The sequence below is a fragment of the Leucopleurus acutus genome (genome assembly GCF_964270905.1).
Source record: "Leucopleurus acutus genome assembly, chromosome: 7".
Classification (NCBI taxonomy): Eukaryota; Metazoa; Chordata; class Mammalia; order Artiodactyla; family Delphinidae; genus Leucopleurus; species Leucopleurus acutus.
In genome coordinates, this window is record NC_139150.1 from 32,888,119 (window position 1) to 32,902,423 (window position 14,305).

Genomic DNA, 14,305 nt, shown 5'->3' on the forward strand with positions numbered 1-14,305 from the left:
GGCAGAGTGCCAAGGCCTTTGTTTTCAACTTGCTGTTAACCGTGTTGGGATGTGTTTACACTGCATGGGTTTCCTGCAGAATCTAGCACCAATAGATGGATCAGATTTTATCTTTGATCTGAGTCCTTTCTGTCTTCAGTTTTGAGTGTATTGAGGTATGTTTTCTTTGGTTGCTGTTGTGATGAATGTGTAATAAAAAATTAATATTTACAACGTTTAAACATTTTAGATTTCAGTGTCAACTCTTCACATAAAAAAAAAAATTGGAAAACTCTTAAGAATCATGGGAAGGTCATTACTTCCTCACATCTGTCATGAAACTGTTTTCGATACACAGAACAATTAGCCTATTAGCACAGCTGTATGCTTTCTGGTCCAGAATCTTCCCCGTGCTCAGCGGGGAGGCCAAGCCCATGACTGCCATGTCGGCGGTTCGCCACGCTTCACAGTACTGATCCACGAGACGGACTCCGTGGGTGCTGGAGCCGTGCCAAACAACCTTCTGGGGCCTGAAAAGGAATTTTGTTGTGTTACTTTTTGAAATGACCCTTCTTTGTGGCATATCTCGGTGAGCAAATTGGCATAAGTCTAGTGAGTCAAGTCAAACTCCTGAACCCTCCAGGGTCTGACTGCACATCACCTCTCTGTCTTTATCACTGTTTCCAACTTTCTGAACACACTGCATTCCAACCATGTCCAGCTTGTACTTGCTCTGAAATCATACTCTCTGCTTTCGTGAATCTGAACCTTTGCTCATGAGGCCCCTTAGTCTGGAATGGCCTCGCTTTCATTTTCAGTGATTCCTTCTCATCTTTCACAAGTCCATTAAACGCCCCCTCTTACAGGAAGGCTTCCTGATTCTCACCACCAAGGAATAATGACTCTTTCCTCTGTGCTCCTACCATCTTACCTGTTTCTCCATTTTCCAATGACAATATTACGTCTAGAATTGTAGCTAGTCTGTGTCTATCTTCCCACAGACTACGAGCTTTGAAAGGAGAGGGGCTGTGTAGGTTTATTACTGTGACTTCCAGGCCTGGCATTAGGCCTGGCATAGAGTAGACACTGAGGAAAAGTTTACTGAGTTGTTCTATTCTTAAAAGCATACATAATTTTCAAAGAACTAGAGTGCAACTCACAGTATAGGGTTAAAGAATCACCATGAATAGCATTACTTACCACTTATTAAGTGCCTACTGTATGCTAGATGTTCTCACACTTACCTTTTAATTCTCACAACAGTCTTATCCATATGGATATGATTATCCTGCCCATTTGACAGGTGAGGCAACTGAGGCTCAAAGAGTGGAAGTGCCTTGCTCAAGGTCCCATATTAAATTACTGGACCCAGGTCTCCTGGTTCCATGGCCAGGCTCTCTCCATGGCCCCTGGCTGCCTCATTGAGGCTTTACGCTGGCAGCACCCCAAAGGAGCAGCTGATAAGGGCATCCCATTGTTAGACTGTCTCCTAAAACTGTCTATCATATGCTATACTTCAAGGGCTTCCATCTCTACTTACCAAGAAGGATCTGTCATTACGTCTCGGCCATCAAAGGAATATATTGGAACATGTGTATTGAACTGACCTCCATGGCCAGAAAAAATTGAGTCCCAATTATCAAAAAGTACTTGGCCCTATGGAGACAAAATGCCATGTTAGAATCATTATACAAACAGCCTGCAAATATTTATCCATTCTTCAAGGCCCAGAAGTCCCTAACCCCAATCCCAGATCCTGGACAGAGTGAGAACTCAGGAAATACTTGTGGTTTGATTTTATAATCTTTCCTTGAACCCTTTTGGCTTTACGGTCTTATTTCTTGAGGTAATTTCTTTTACTATATGTGTATAAAGTCTCCTCCCTATCAAAAGTGTGTTTTAGGTTTTTATCATTGCTTTTTTTTTTTTTTTTTTTAATGGTACGCGGGCCTCTCACTGTTGTGGCCTCTCCCGTTGCAGAGCACAGGCTCCTGACGCGCAGGCTCAGTGCCCATGGCTCACGGGCCCAGCCACTCCGCGGCATGTGGGATCTTCCCGGACTGGGGCACGAACCCGCGTCCCCTGCATCGGCAGGCGGACTCTCAACCACTGCGCCACCAGAGAAGCCCTATCATTGCTATTTTAAACATATATACTGAGCTTCGAATTTGTGCCAAGCCTTGTGCTAACCTACAAGTGGATGATGTGGAGATGAACTTCTTACTCCTTTTCCTTCGGTTATTTGTATTCCAAGAATACAGTCTAAGTGGATGAATGTGGTGGAACAGAACCTTGGAAGACGGGATGGGAAGTGCTGGGTGTGGGGTCAGGATGGACTTGCCAGCCTCAAGGTTCCAAACTGGAGTACTGGGGTTCACAGGGACCAAAGAGTCTCGAAGCACCTTTGAGGTCTGGTTAGGGGTCAGGACCCAGGATGTGTGTGAGCAGCAACAGAGCTGCCCCTTGTAGCCTTAAAGAAGTAGGCTATTTCCATGGTATAACTGAGGGATGATGCGGGGCCCTGCCTTGCCAGTGAATGAGGGCAGAGAAATATCTGAGGGTACCAAACCAGGGTGCAGGACAGAGTGGCTCTGCTTTGGGACCAGGGCTCACCAGCTGTTCTCTGGTGCCCCTCAGCCAGTGCTCTACAGAAGGCATCCTCAGGTGGAACCAAGAGGGGGTCAAGGAAACTAATTCCAGTTTGTAGTGACTTTGAGTAAACTGCTTTCTCCCTGTGAGCCTCAGTTTCCTCAACTGACAAACAGAAAAGAATAACTCCCATTTTTATCGGGTGTATCTATTAAGATAATGGATATGAAGTGCATTGTAAACAAGCACAAAAGCTATATAAATGAAAGAGGTCATTACTATCCCTCCTGTCTGCTCCAAGGGTCATAAACCATCCAAACAGGAAGGGCCATTGTAAATATAAGGCAACTGAGGTCCAGAGAGGGAAAGTAACCACCCAAAGTCACACAGCTAATCAGGGCCTTGAAACAACATACTTCTGATGATGTCAGGAGTGGCAACTGCCTCTAGTCCCCGTGGAAACCAGTCCATCCAGGAGGCAATGGGAACGATATTTATTTTTACCTTAAGGTTCACTATTGGAAGGCTATATCTCTCTGCTTTCCTCACAACTGTAGAGAGATCTTGCAGATGGGAGGATAAGAATGCTTCGTAGGTGGACAACAGTCCTGCTGCCCTGGCCTGCTGGAAGCACTGAAAATCAGCTCGAATGTCCCCAGAAAATGGCGTGTTCAGAGCGACCAAGTGTAGCTGAAAAAAGTGAGAGAAAAGACGGTGCAGTTGAAGAATTAAAGCAAACTCCAACCCCCATAACCTTCACATGTTCCTAATAAGATCCCAGACTTGCTGCAACGGAAGGCACGCTGGAGGTCACCTTACTCAACCTCTACCTGACATTGGAATTCTAGCCCCTGATGGACCATCTCCAGGGAAGGAGAGCTCTGGTGTCCCAAAGCAGCCTGCGTCAGCAATCTGAACAGCTCTAAATAGTAGAAATTTCTTCCATATATGAGGAAAACAAAACAAAATAAAGCACTTCAGAGATCTGAATCCAGCCTGCAGGCAGGCTATCTGTGGGTCTGCCCCTCATTGAGTTTCTAGGAGGTTTTTAAGCTGGCTTTGGTCCTAGATCTCAGAGCTACATCAAGCTATCTGCCTCCTGCCCTTTCTTCCACCTCCTGAGTAGGCCTGGGGCTGATCATGAGGGACCAGAGGGAAAAGGCATTGAAAGGAGAAGGTCATGACATTTATTACTAAGACTGCTGGGATAGACCCTTTTGGAAACTAGGGGTCATACAGTAATTCTAGCCTCACATTCCTGCCACCTTTGTCAGGAGCCCAAATAAAAGCCATTCCGTAATCTGCTTTCTCCCACTCTTTCTCTCCCCAAACCCAGCCTTCTTTTGCGGCCCTCTCTCCCAGCCCTTTCTGCTGTACCCTCGGAATTATACTCAATACTCAAGGGGTAGTCATCTCCCTCCTCAATCTCATGTCAGGAGTAACTTTTATCTCATTAGCATAGAGCTGGTGCAGGACCCGGGCCCATGTTGCCAGAAAAGGAAAATATTGTTAAATATCTTAAACACGTCTTCCTCCCTCTTATGTGTCTGAAGACTGTGGCACCCGAGGGAAGAGGCCCTATGGTCTCATCACCTTTCTGCTTCTGTGTTTCTGGGGGCTACACCCAAGGGCAGTCGCAAGAGGCCCTGATGGACTGCGCTTCCCTGATACCAGGGGACACCTAGGAAAGGGGCAGCGGTGAGTGCAGGTCTCCCTGCCACACCTCCAACCCCACCACCTCCACCTCTCCTTCTTTAAGGAGATGCACAGAGAAATGTCTGCAATGATGGCTGCTTCTGAATGGTGAGATTGGGGGCTTTTATGTTTTCATGTTTCTATACCTTTAACCGCTGGAACATTTCTATCATGAATAGGTATCATTTTTATGAAGACAGTGACATTTCCACAATCAAACATTAAAATGGCTTTTTGAAGATGGTTGTAGTTGTGTAAAATTATAAGTGATTTACTATTTTCTTTCCCATTCTTTTTTTTTTTGGCCGTGTTGGGTCTTCACTGCTGCGCACTGGCTCTCTCTAGTTGCGGCAAGCGGGGGCTGCTCTTCGTTGCGGTGCGTGGGCTTCTGCTTGCGGTGGCTTCTCTTGTTGTGGAGCACGGGCTCTAGGTGCGTGGGCTTCAGTAGTTGCAGCACACGGGCTCTGTAGTTGCAGCACATGGGCTTTGTTGCTCTGCGACATGTGGGATCTTCCTGGACCAGGGATCCAACCCAGGTCCCCTGCACTGGCAGGTGTATTCTTAACCACTGCACCACCAGGAAAGTCCCCTTCCCCATTCTTTTTATTCATTGTCCAAATTTTCTACAACGAATATGTATTGCCTTAGAATTTATAAAAAAATTTTGTAGCTACTGCCCTAACGTCTCCCCTCATAACTAAGCTTTCTGAAGGGTTACCTATACTTGCTTCTCTATTTCCTCACCTCCCATCTACTCTGCAACCAACTAGAATCTTGTTGGCATCTCTCCATGCTACAGAAATGCTTTTCTCTAGTTTCTCAATTTGAACAACACCTCTTAGTCCTTTCAGTGGGCCTCTTGGCAGCATTTGACACTGCTGGCTTCTATCTTGCTTGGCATTCTTTCTTCCTCTCTGGCGATGGCTTCCCGGTTTCCTTCTCGTATGTCTTCCATCAGTTCCTTTTTGTTTTTGCTCCTCGCAATCCAATCTCTTCTCACCATATAGATTCTCTTTTGGGAATCCTACCATCCCCAAGACAATTTCCATAGCTCTGCTGAAAACTCCCAAGTCTGTATCTCCAGACCAGACCCACTGCAGGGTTGCAGACCTTCTGATCCTGCTTCCTCCTGCTGCTCTCCACTCAGATATCCTACAGGTACTGCAGGCTCACCAGGCCCTACATCAGTTCCTGCTCGGTGGATGGCAGCACTAAAGGAAACGTGTTTCTGGTGTCCGCCAAGTCTATGCCTTCTTCTTTGAAAGTGTCCCCACAATACTTGCTAAACAGAGTGGCCTCAGGCCATTCAATTTCATTCTCTTGGCTGCTCTATTTTTTTGTTTTTACATTTAAAAAAAATTGGGGTATAGCTGCTCCACAATGCTGTGCTAGCCTCTGCTGCACAACGAAGTGAACCAGCCATGTATACACATATCCGCTCCCTCCTGGACCCCACTCCCACCCGCCTCCCATCCCACCTACCTAGGTCACCACAGAGCACTGAGCCGAGCTCCCCTCACTACACAGCAGGCTCCCACCAGCCATCTATTGTACACATGGCAGTGCACATACATCAATCCCAATCTCCCAATTCATCCCCTCCACCCCTTGTGTCTACACATCCACTCTCCACATCTGCATCTCCATTCCTCTCTTGGCTACTCTTTTTTTTTTTTTAATAAATTTATTTATTTTTGGCTGCGTTGGGTCTTTGTTGCTACGCACGGGCTTTTTCTAGTTGTGGCGAGCGGGGGCTACTCTTCGTTGTGGTGTGCGGGCGTCTCATTGTGGTGGCTTCTCTTGTTACAGAGCACGGGCTCTAGGCATGTGGGCTTCAGTAGTTGTAGCACACAGCCTCAGTAGTCGTGGCACGCAGGCTCAGTAGTTGTGGTGCATGGGCTTAGTTGCTCCGCAGCATGTGGGATCTTCCCGGACCAGGGCTTGAACCCGTGTCTCCTGCATTGGCAGGCAGATTCTTAACCACTGCGCCACCAGGGAAGTCCCTGGGCTACTCTTGATTTGACTGGGAGTAGGCAACTGACCCATGTAGACTACCTCTCCCAAGACTGAGGTGGTATTGAGCTCTGCAGCCGTAAGATCCCATAGAGTTGAGGCCAGGATCAGTGCCATGGCAACCCAAGGCTGTGCGCAAGCTTTGCAGATGTAACCTATGTCTGTGTGCTGGGGTGAGGGTGGAGGGGAAGCAGGAGGAAAGACCTTTGCAGAGGCTGGTCTGTAGAGATACTAATAGCAGGAACAAGAGTCCACAGGCCCTGTTGTACTTCCTGCAATTGAGTTCCATGAGGTTCCTGCAATTATCTGAATAAAATCTTCATTTAAGCTAGTGAAGAAATAGAGTGAGAGTTTCAAATCTAAGCAACAAAATGATCCCTGGAAAAAAAAAATCTATCACCACTCAGTTACCCAAGCAGAAACCTGGGCATCATTCCTGATCGCCCTCATCCTCACTGCCCCATACCCAACCAATGACCAAATTGTCACTCCTGCCTCCTTAATTTCTCTCCCATCTGCCCACTTTTCTACATGTTCACTGCTGTGATCCTAGTTCAGATAATACAGTAACTACTTAACTGTCTTTGGGTCCCTGGTCCTGTGCCCTCTAATCCATTTGTACATTATAAGCAAGGTAATTTCTCTGATGCCCTTCTCATATTTACCCTTGTCTTCCTTAAAATCCTTCATTGTTCCCCCACTGCCCAGTGGAAAAGGCCAAAGCCCTTGGCCTGGCTTTCAGGTCCTTGATGACTGACCTTGCCTTATGCAGACTATACTTTTCCCTTACCTGCCTTGAACTCTACTCCTTCAGCAAGACTGAAACACTTGGAATTAGAGAAATGTACAGCACTTGCCCTTGCCTGCCTCTGTTCCATACTCCCTCTGCCTGGGACTCCCATTCCCCTCCCCTTACCTGGCTCTCCCCTGTTCTCAGCTGTCCTTCAGGTCGTGATTTAAAGGTCACCTCCTCCAAAGAAGGCAGACTTCTTTGACCTTCCTAACACTCCCAGTACCCTGTGTTTGCCTCACCCAAACAACTTCTCACACTGTATTGGAATTACCTATTTTTTATTTGCCTCTCTGGCTAGTCTATACGCATCTTGAGGGCAGGAACTGTGTGCCAAGCATGGGGACTGGCACATGACAGACACACTTTCGGCATCTGTACAGTAAATGCATGAATTGTACTTACTGCAGGTCTGTCATAATTAGCACTTGAAATAGACGCCAGTGGAAGCTGAAGGTGATGAGACTGTCAGGTAAAAAAGGAAAAAAAAAACAGTCCTGAATATGCATTCAATCTGTTCTTCACCGTACATTAAGGTACAAGTGCAATGTTTCTTGAAAAGCTGCTTTAAACAGTTTGTCACGGTCTTTGGACCACTCTTAACTGTGAAGAGTTTCACACATGAACGAAAAATTATCCTCGGAAAGGGAGTGGATATTCTCCAGACTTTTAGAAAGAGTGCTGAATCAAGGAAGAAGTCCATGTTTTACAACCAACTCATTCACTTAATAGAGCAAGGCACCTCTTGAGAGCCTCAGCTTCCTCACCTGCAAAGTGGGAATGCTATCACCTGCCTCAAAGGGTAGCTGTAAGGTTAAAATAGTGGACAACGCAAGCTGCTGGTGTTCTCATCAGGCAAGGAAGTCTCAGTGTCAAATATTAAAGGGCTCTTCTAGATTGCTTATGCCAACCGTGTTTTCACAGATCAATAAACTGAGGCCAAGAGAAGGGAATTCCCTTGCCCAAGAGGATTCAGCTACGACATGGGAATGGCAGGTCTCCAGCATCTGGGTCCAGCTCTCCCTCCAGCTGTTGTGAGAACGTTCTGTTGGCACTTGGCAATTTTGGGGCTTCTGCCAGATAGTGAACCATGCAAAGCTGGCTGTCCAGAGTCTGGAGAGCTTGATACTGGATGCCAAGGGGATTCAGCAAGTGCTGGTGAATGAAGGAGTTAGAGGTAAGGCAGGGAAACAACTCACATTGCTGGAAAGCGCAGGGGGGGGTGGGCTGTCATCCGGAATGGGGATCAGTTCTCCCAGCTTTAAGGAAAAGAGCACGTTGAAAATGAAACATCAACTAGAAACTGTTCGCCTATTTTCAAATCAGAAAAATGGCATTTACAGGAGTAGAATGTTATTTTTACAGGGTACTTGGAGGCGGTTTGTTAAAGAATTACCTGCAATTTTTTCCAACCATCTCTGACACGAATGAAAAACTCGGTGCTGTCCTTCAGGTAGATGAATGTCCCTTCTATGACCAAATGGGCTTTCTGCAACATGTCAGCCATGTTGCTAAATGCTGTAACCTGTCAGATAATTTCAAATTGCAAACATTGCGGTTATCATCACAGCGATGGCCCAATTTGAAAAACTGGCCTCTCTGTAAAGTCAAATATGAGCCATCCCCTCACAGCCAGTGGAAAGGCTTATTGTGCCACAGAGAGATATATAACTTCATAATAACCAGAGGACTTTCTTTCCGATAAACCAAAAACATGCATTACCTTGAAACACAAATCTCAATTACAATAAACAAATTAAGACAAAGAAGATAGTATCCTGAGAGTTCAAAGACATTTAAAAACTGTTAGCAGAGTTGGCTCTGTTGGACGTTGGTACTGGCAAAATCATGGGTAAGTTTTGCCGCTTCCATTGGTGTGAGCTGCACAACGGCACCGACATTGTTACATGTGTTTTGTTAGCTCATGCTGCTGCAAATTTCTTTTCATTTGGAGTAAGAAATGTAAGCAAGTGAGTTACTCTACCCACGTCTTAAATCTTTTTTGCCTGGCTGGGTAGTTCCAGTATTAAATACACAGCAGAAAATGGGGGTCTGTAACTTCTCTGTCTAGAAAATTGCCAAAGATCAGACAGCCATCTCGGCCTAGCCAGGCACAGGCATAAAAGCTGGAAAAATCTATCGAGAAGTGTCAAGCCTCAAAGAAATATCAACCTTTTCAACTGAGAAAGATTATAAAAACTTAATTTTCACCTAGCTTTGAAGATGACTTTGTGATTAAAATGACTCAGGCATCCCTCAAAGGTACCAAATATCGAAATTCCACCTACTGTTGGACAGTTCTTCATCTGGCAGCCCAAATTTCCAAATAAAATCTATCAAAGACCAAAGAGCATTCCTAGGACTCCTGACACCCTAATGAGGTATTTGTCCCTTTTCTGTGCATCACAACGATCTCTGTGTGCCATATCCTGCTCCAATGATCTGCAGGGTAACAAGGTACAAGAGACGTCCTTCGGTAGAATGGAGAAGGCTGCATTACCCAGGGGAAATGTAACCAGCACAGGGCCTCCTGTGATGTTGTTTACGGTCTTGTGCCTGTGTTTTCTGATGTAATATGATTGGCTCTTGTTACAGTTTAGTCAATTAACGATTGGAAAGGTGGAACTTAAATCATAAATGATTTTGTAGTCTGTATCTTTTTACTTAATAAGTCATCCAAAGAGATAATAAATACCCTGTTTGTGAAATTATACCATTTCTATTGTCATGGAGGCCTAACTCCAACAGAGAAGGTGTGCCAGCCCCTAAACACTGCAGCCAAAGTTCTAAGGAAACCTATCCAAAGCAGAAGGATGAAGACACACTGATGATAATACTGACCAGGTTCCTGGATCCGGGAAGCCCTGGCTGTCCTGGAGGGCCAGGTGGGCCTGGAATGGCCACAGCTAAGACAAAGCAGAAAAGAGAAGTTACAAAATAGCATACTCTCTGCAAAATGCCTCCGACGTTCAGCTGGTCACCGAGGGGAGCGTTCACCACCCCACTTACAGTGCTGCAAAGTGTTGCACCTCGTAGCCGAATCTTAGGAGCTCTGTGCCCAGCATATGACTCAGCCACATTGACTGGTTTGGGGGAGAACTGAGATTCTTGACTGTAGCCCTGGATGAAGTCATGCCTAAGACTTTCCAGTTTTATAAGTGAATAAATTCCTGTTGTTTCAATTGTTTGTATAAGTCAGTCTGAGTTGAATTTTCTGTCACTTGCATCCAAAAATGCTCTGACTCATACAACTTATTTCTCCCAAGAGACAAACAGGTAATTACTGAACAGAGGAAGCAGGCTCAGAAAGAAGAAGAAAAGGTGCTGGGCTACAGGGGGGCAGGGTAGGCCAGTGAGAGGGGCCCTGGCCGTCCAGCCAGGAGACTCAAGTTCCTGATTTGTCAGTTCTCAGCTGTGTGATCTTGGGGAAACAACAAGCTCTCTGAACCCCAGCTTCTTCATCGGTGAAATGTAAACAGGTACGTCTTCACTAGCCTGTGTTGAGAACTGAGAACACAAACTAGGAATGTGCTTTGCAAATTGTATAGCGTCCAACCAGAGATTCTTACCTTTTGAGGAGTCAAAATGCCCTTAAAAATCAAATCAAGGCTATTGCCCTCTCCCCTAGAAAAATGCACATATGCATATCTGCAAGTGCGCGCGCGCGCGCGCGCACACACACACACACACACACACACACACTTCTACTTAGAATGTTAGTGGAATGATAGCTCCCTGAGGCACATCTTTGAATTTTCTAGGAGTTTATGGTTCCCAAATGAAGAGTCCTTACTTTAGGCAAACATAAAGAATTGTTATTGTAGCAATTCCGCTGCTCTCCTTCTACCTCTCTGATCTCCAATTCCCCCCCAGAATCTGCAAAACTCTTGGTAGAGTTAAGGGTGTTTGTACAAGTCCCAGTAAAATTACTGTATGAGATTTTTGAGGTCACTGCAAATAAGCCTGTAGTCTGACACAGGACCTGAAAATTCATACACAGGTGGTGAATGTCTAGTGGAGACAAAGTCTGAGGACTTGGATTTGGACCCCAGCCATGCCTCTTCCTAGGATTTGTGACCTTGAGTCAGACTCAACCTCTCTGAGCTTTGGTGCCTTCATCCATAAAATGAGTTTTATAATCTTATGCATTTCACCTCCCTCCTGGGGTTGCTGTTAAGATTAAATGGGATAGGGGCTTCCCAGGTGGCGCAGTGGATAAGAATCCGCCTGCCAATGCAGGGGACACGGGTTCAAGCCCTGGTCCGGGAAGATCCCACAAGCCGTGGAGCAACTGAGCCCATGTGCCACAACTACAGAGCCTGCGCTCTAGAGCCCACGAGCCACAACTAATGAGCCCACATGCCACAACTACTAAAAGAGCCCGCGCACCTAGAGCCTATGCTCCGCAACAAGAGAAGCCACTGCAATGAGAAGCCTGCACACCGCAACAAAGAGTAGCCCACGCTCGCCACAACTAGAGAAAGCCCAGGCGCAGCAACAAAGACCCAGCACAGCCAAAAATAAGTAAATTTAAAAAAAAACAAAAAGATTAAATGGGATAATGGATATGGGAGTGTTTTGTAAACTGTGAATTGCTATATATTATGTGAAGGGTAATCCTTTTCAATGGAGCAAGGAGTCCTAGGGCCCCCTAGTTTAGGGCTACTGTGGACAACAGAGTCTCTGAATCCTGTACTCACCCTGCAATGCCCCTCCACCCCTTGTAATTCCTATGTATCCCTCAAGGTTGTATAGGCACCTATGGTTTTATCCACCCAGCACCTTCTCTCTTTACAGGACCAGCATCCTCACTTGCTCCTGAGATCTTCCCCTTCACCTCTATGACCATTCAGGTCCAGAAGGAGCTGTCATGGTCTCATGTGATCCCACCTCCTGGCCACAGATGACTGGTCCAAGGTTGGGCATCTGGCCCAAGACAGGTCAGTCAGTGTCCTTCCCCAGAACATCCCCACCCCAGGGCTTTTCAAACTAAAACTGAGAAACAAGGTCAAGATTTCTAGATGACAGTGGAAGCTGTAGGTTGTTGGTATTTCTCGCCATGCAGAGGATATGGTTTATGGTGAAGAAGCGTGATGCTGCAGTCAGAGAGCAGCTGAGCAAGAGATGGCCAGAGAATCCTCACAGGGACTGAATCCCTGGTTCCGGCTGCACCTGAAGTCTCACTGCATGCCTGCCCCTCTTACAAATTGCTTGTTCACACCCTCCTGCACATCCAATAAGTTTCCCTATGCACTTGAGCTAGTTTGAGTTCCATTTCTGTCACTTGCCCCAAAGTCACCTCCTGTGTAAAGTTCTCCCGGATGCCCCAGACATTGTAGGTCTCCTCCCAGGTGTGCTTCCACCACACCTGGCTCATGCCAACCCAAACAACAAAAAATGATGCATTCATGCTATTATTGCTGCTGCTGTTATTTTCCACCATGGGCACAGTGGAAAGAACACAGGCTTCGGAGCTACTCTGATCTGGGTCCTAATTCCATTCATGCCACTTATTAGCTGTGTGACCTTGGAAAGGTTCCTAAACATCTCTGGGTCTCACTTTCCTCCTCTGTAAAATGTGGATGCTAATACTTTCCTTGAAAGGCTTTCTGAGAATCTAGTAAGATAATGTAGTAGAGTGACTGGCAGAGTGCCCGGCACTTGGTAAGTACTTGATAAATGGAGATTTTCTTCTATTTCACCCATTTTTCATTTGAGGAAGTGAGGTACAAGGGGTGAAATTTTTACATAGAAGGGTAGAATCAATGCTGGTCCTTAAGTTCCTTAAGGCCCAGGCATTGACAAAGCAGCCAGGAAGCTTCCACCCACACATGAAAAGATGTTCATCATTATTAGTCTTTAGGGAAATGCAAACCAAAACCACAATGAGATATCACTTCACATGAATGAATGATGACTAGAATAAAAAAGATATGATAATAACAAATGTTGTTGACAATGAGGAGAAATTGGAACCTTTTGTACACTGCTAGTGGGAATGCAACATGTTGCAGTCACTTTGGAAAACAGTCTGGTGGTTCCTCCAAAAGTAGAGTAACCATGTATATGACCCAGCGATTCCACTCCTGGGCATTATACTCAAGAGAACTGAAAACATATGTTCACACAAAACGTTGTACACAAATGTTCACAACAGCACTATTCATAGTAGCCAAAAAGTGGGAACAACTCAAACGTTCATCAGCTGCTGAATAGATAAACAAAATGTGGTATATCCATACAATGGAGTATTATTCAGCCATAAGAAGGAAGGAAGTACTGATACATGCTACAACATGGGGGAACTTTGAAAACATTATGCTAAGGGAAAGAATCCAGTCACAAAAGGTCACATATTTTGTGATTCCATTGATAAGAAATGTCCAGAATAGGCAAATCCAGAGAGACAGAAAGTAGATTCATGGTTTCCAAGATCAGGGGAAGATCAGGAAAAAGAGGAGAGACTGCTAATCGGTACAGGGGTCCTATTTAAGGTGATGATAATGTTCTGGAATTAGAGAGAGGTGATGGCTGCACAACCTTGTGAATATATTAAAAACCATTCAATTTTGCATTCTAAATGGGTGAATTCTATGGCATGCAAATTATATCTCAATTTAAAAAGAAAAACGAAGAGAAAGAAGGCTCCACCCAGGAAGCAGCCCTCTGTCGGATAGTGTGGCTCTGACGTGCCACCCAGGTGTGGTGACGCTGGGCACCACTCGCAGTACTGACCTGCTCCTAGGATAGCCGGAGGTCCTGGTGGCCCCGGGGGTCCCTGTGGCCCAGGGGAACCAGGTCTCCCAAAGCCAGGTGGCCCAGGCAGGCCAGGAGCACCTGGGGGTCCCTGGGGCCCGATGATGGTCTCCCCTTTCTGGCCCTGTCAAGTGCACAGTAACAGAAGAGAGAAAGCACCATTAGTCACTAGAAGTCCCATCTGTTCTTTTTGTTAGGACATTGATAAGAAGTCAGTAAACACCCTCTATTGTTATCATCATCCTCAGTCCTGGCACAAGCCAGGAGGTGGAAGACCTAAAGAGCGGTGGCCCAGTCGTTATGTTGAATGACAGCAGAGAAGCCTAGGGAGCCCTGGACTCAGAAGGGCCCCTGGAGCTCATCTAGTCCAGCCTCGGCATTTCATAGATGGAGAAACAGAGGTCTAGAGAGGGGCAGGGCTTGCCCAAGGTCCCAAAGCAAATCAGCAGCAGAGCTGGAAGGAGAACCCTGGTCTCCTGGCTT

At 46.0% G+C, this 14,305-nt stretch overlaps 1 protein-coding gene across 1 annotated transcript in view; it reads right to left on the reverse strand.

The window, feature by feature from the left end:
- Nucleotides 1-295: 295 nt before the first annotated feature.
- COL15A1 (collagen type XV alpha 1 chain) overlaps nt 296-14,305 on the reverse strand; it is a gene marked incomplete at both ends in the record, with an annotated part of 103,045 nt that continues 89,035 nt past the window's right edge. Inside the window, 8 exons of the mRNA XM_082843699.1 lie at nt 296-509; nt 1,520-1,635; nt 3,073-3,258; nt 7,472-7,531; nt 8,266-8,325; nt 8,463-8,591; nt 9,908-9,972; nt 13,802-13,946. Coding sequence (XP_082699825.1) covers nt 296-509; nt 1,520-1,635; nt 3,073-3,258; nt 7,472-7,531; nt 8,266-8,325; nt 8,463-8,591; nt 9,908-9,972; nt 13,802-13,946 — 975 coding nt within the window. The remainder of the gene's footprint in view (nt 510-1,519; nt 1,636-3,072; nt 3,259-7,471; nt 7,532-8,265; nt 8,326-8,462; nt 8,592-9,907; nt 9,973-13,801; nt 13,947-14,305) is intronic.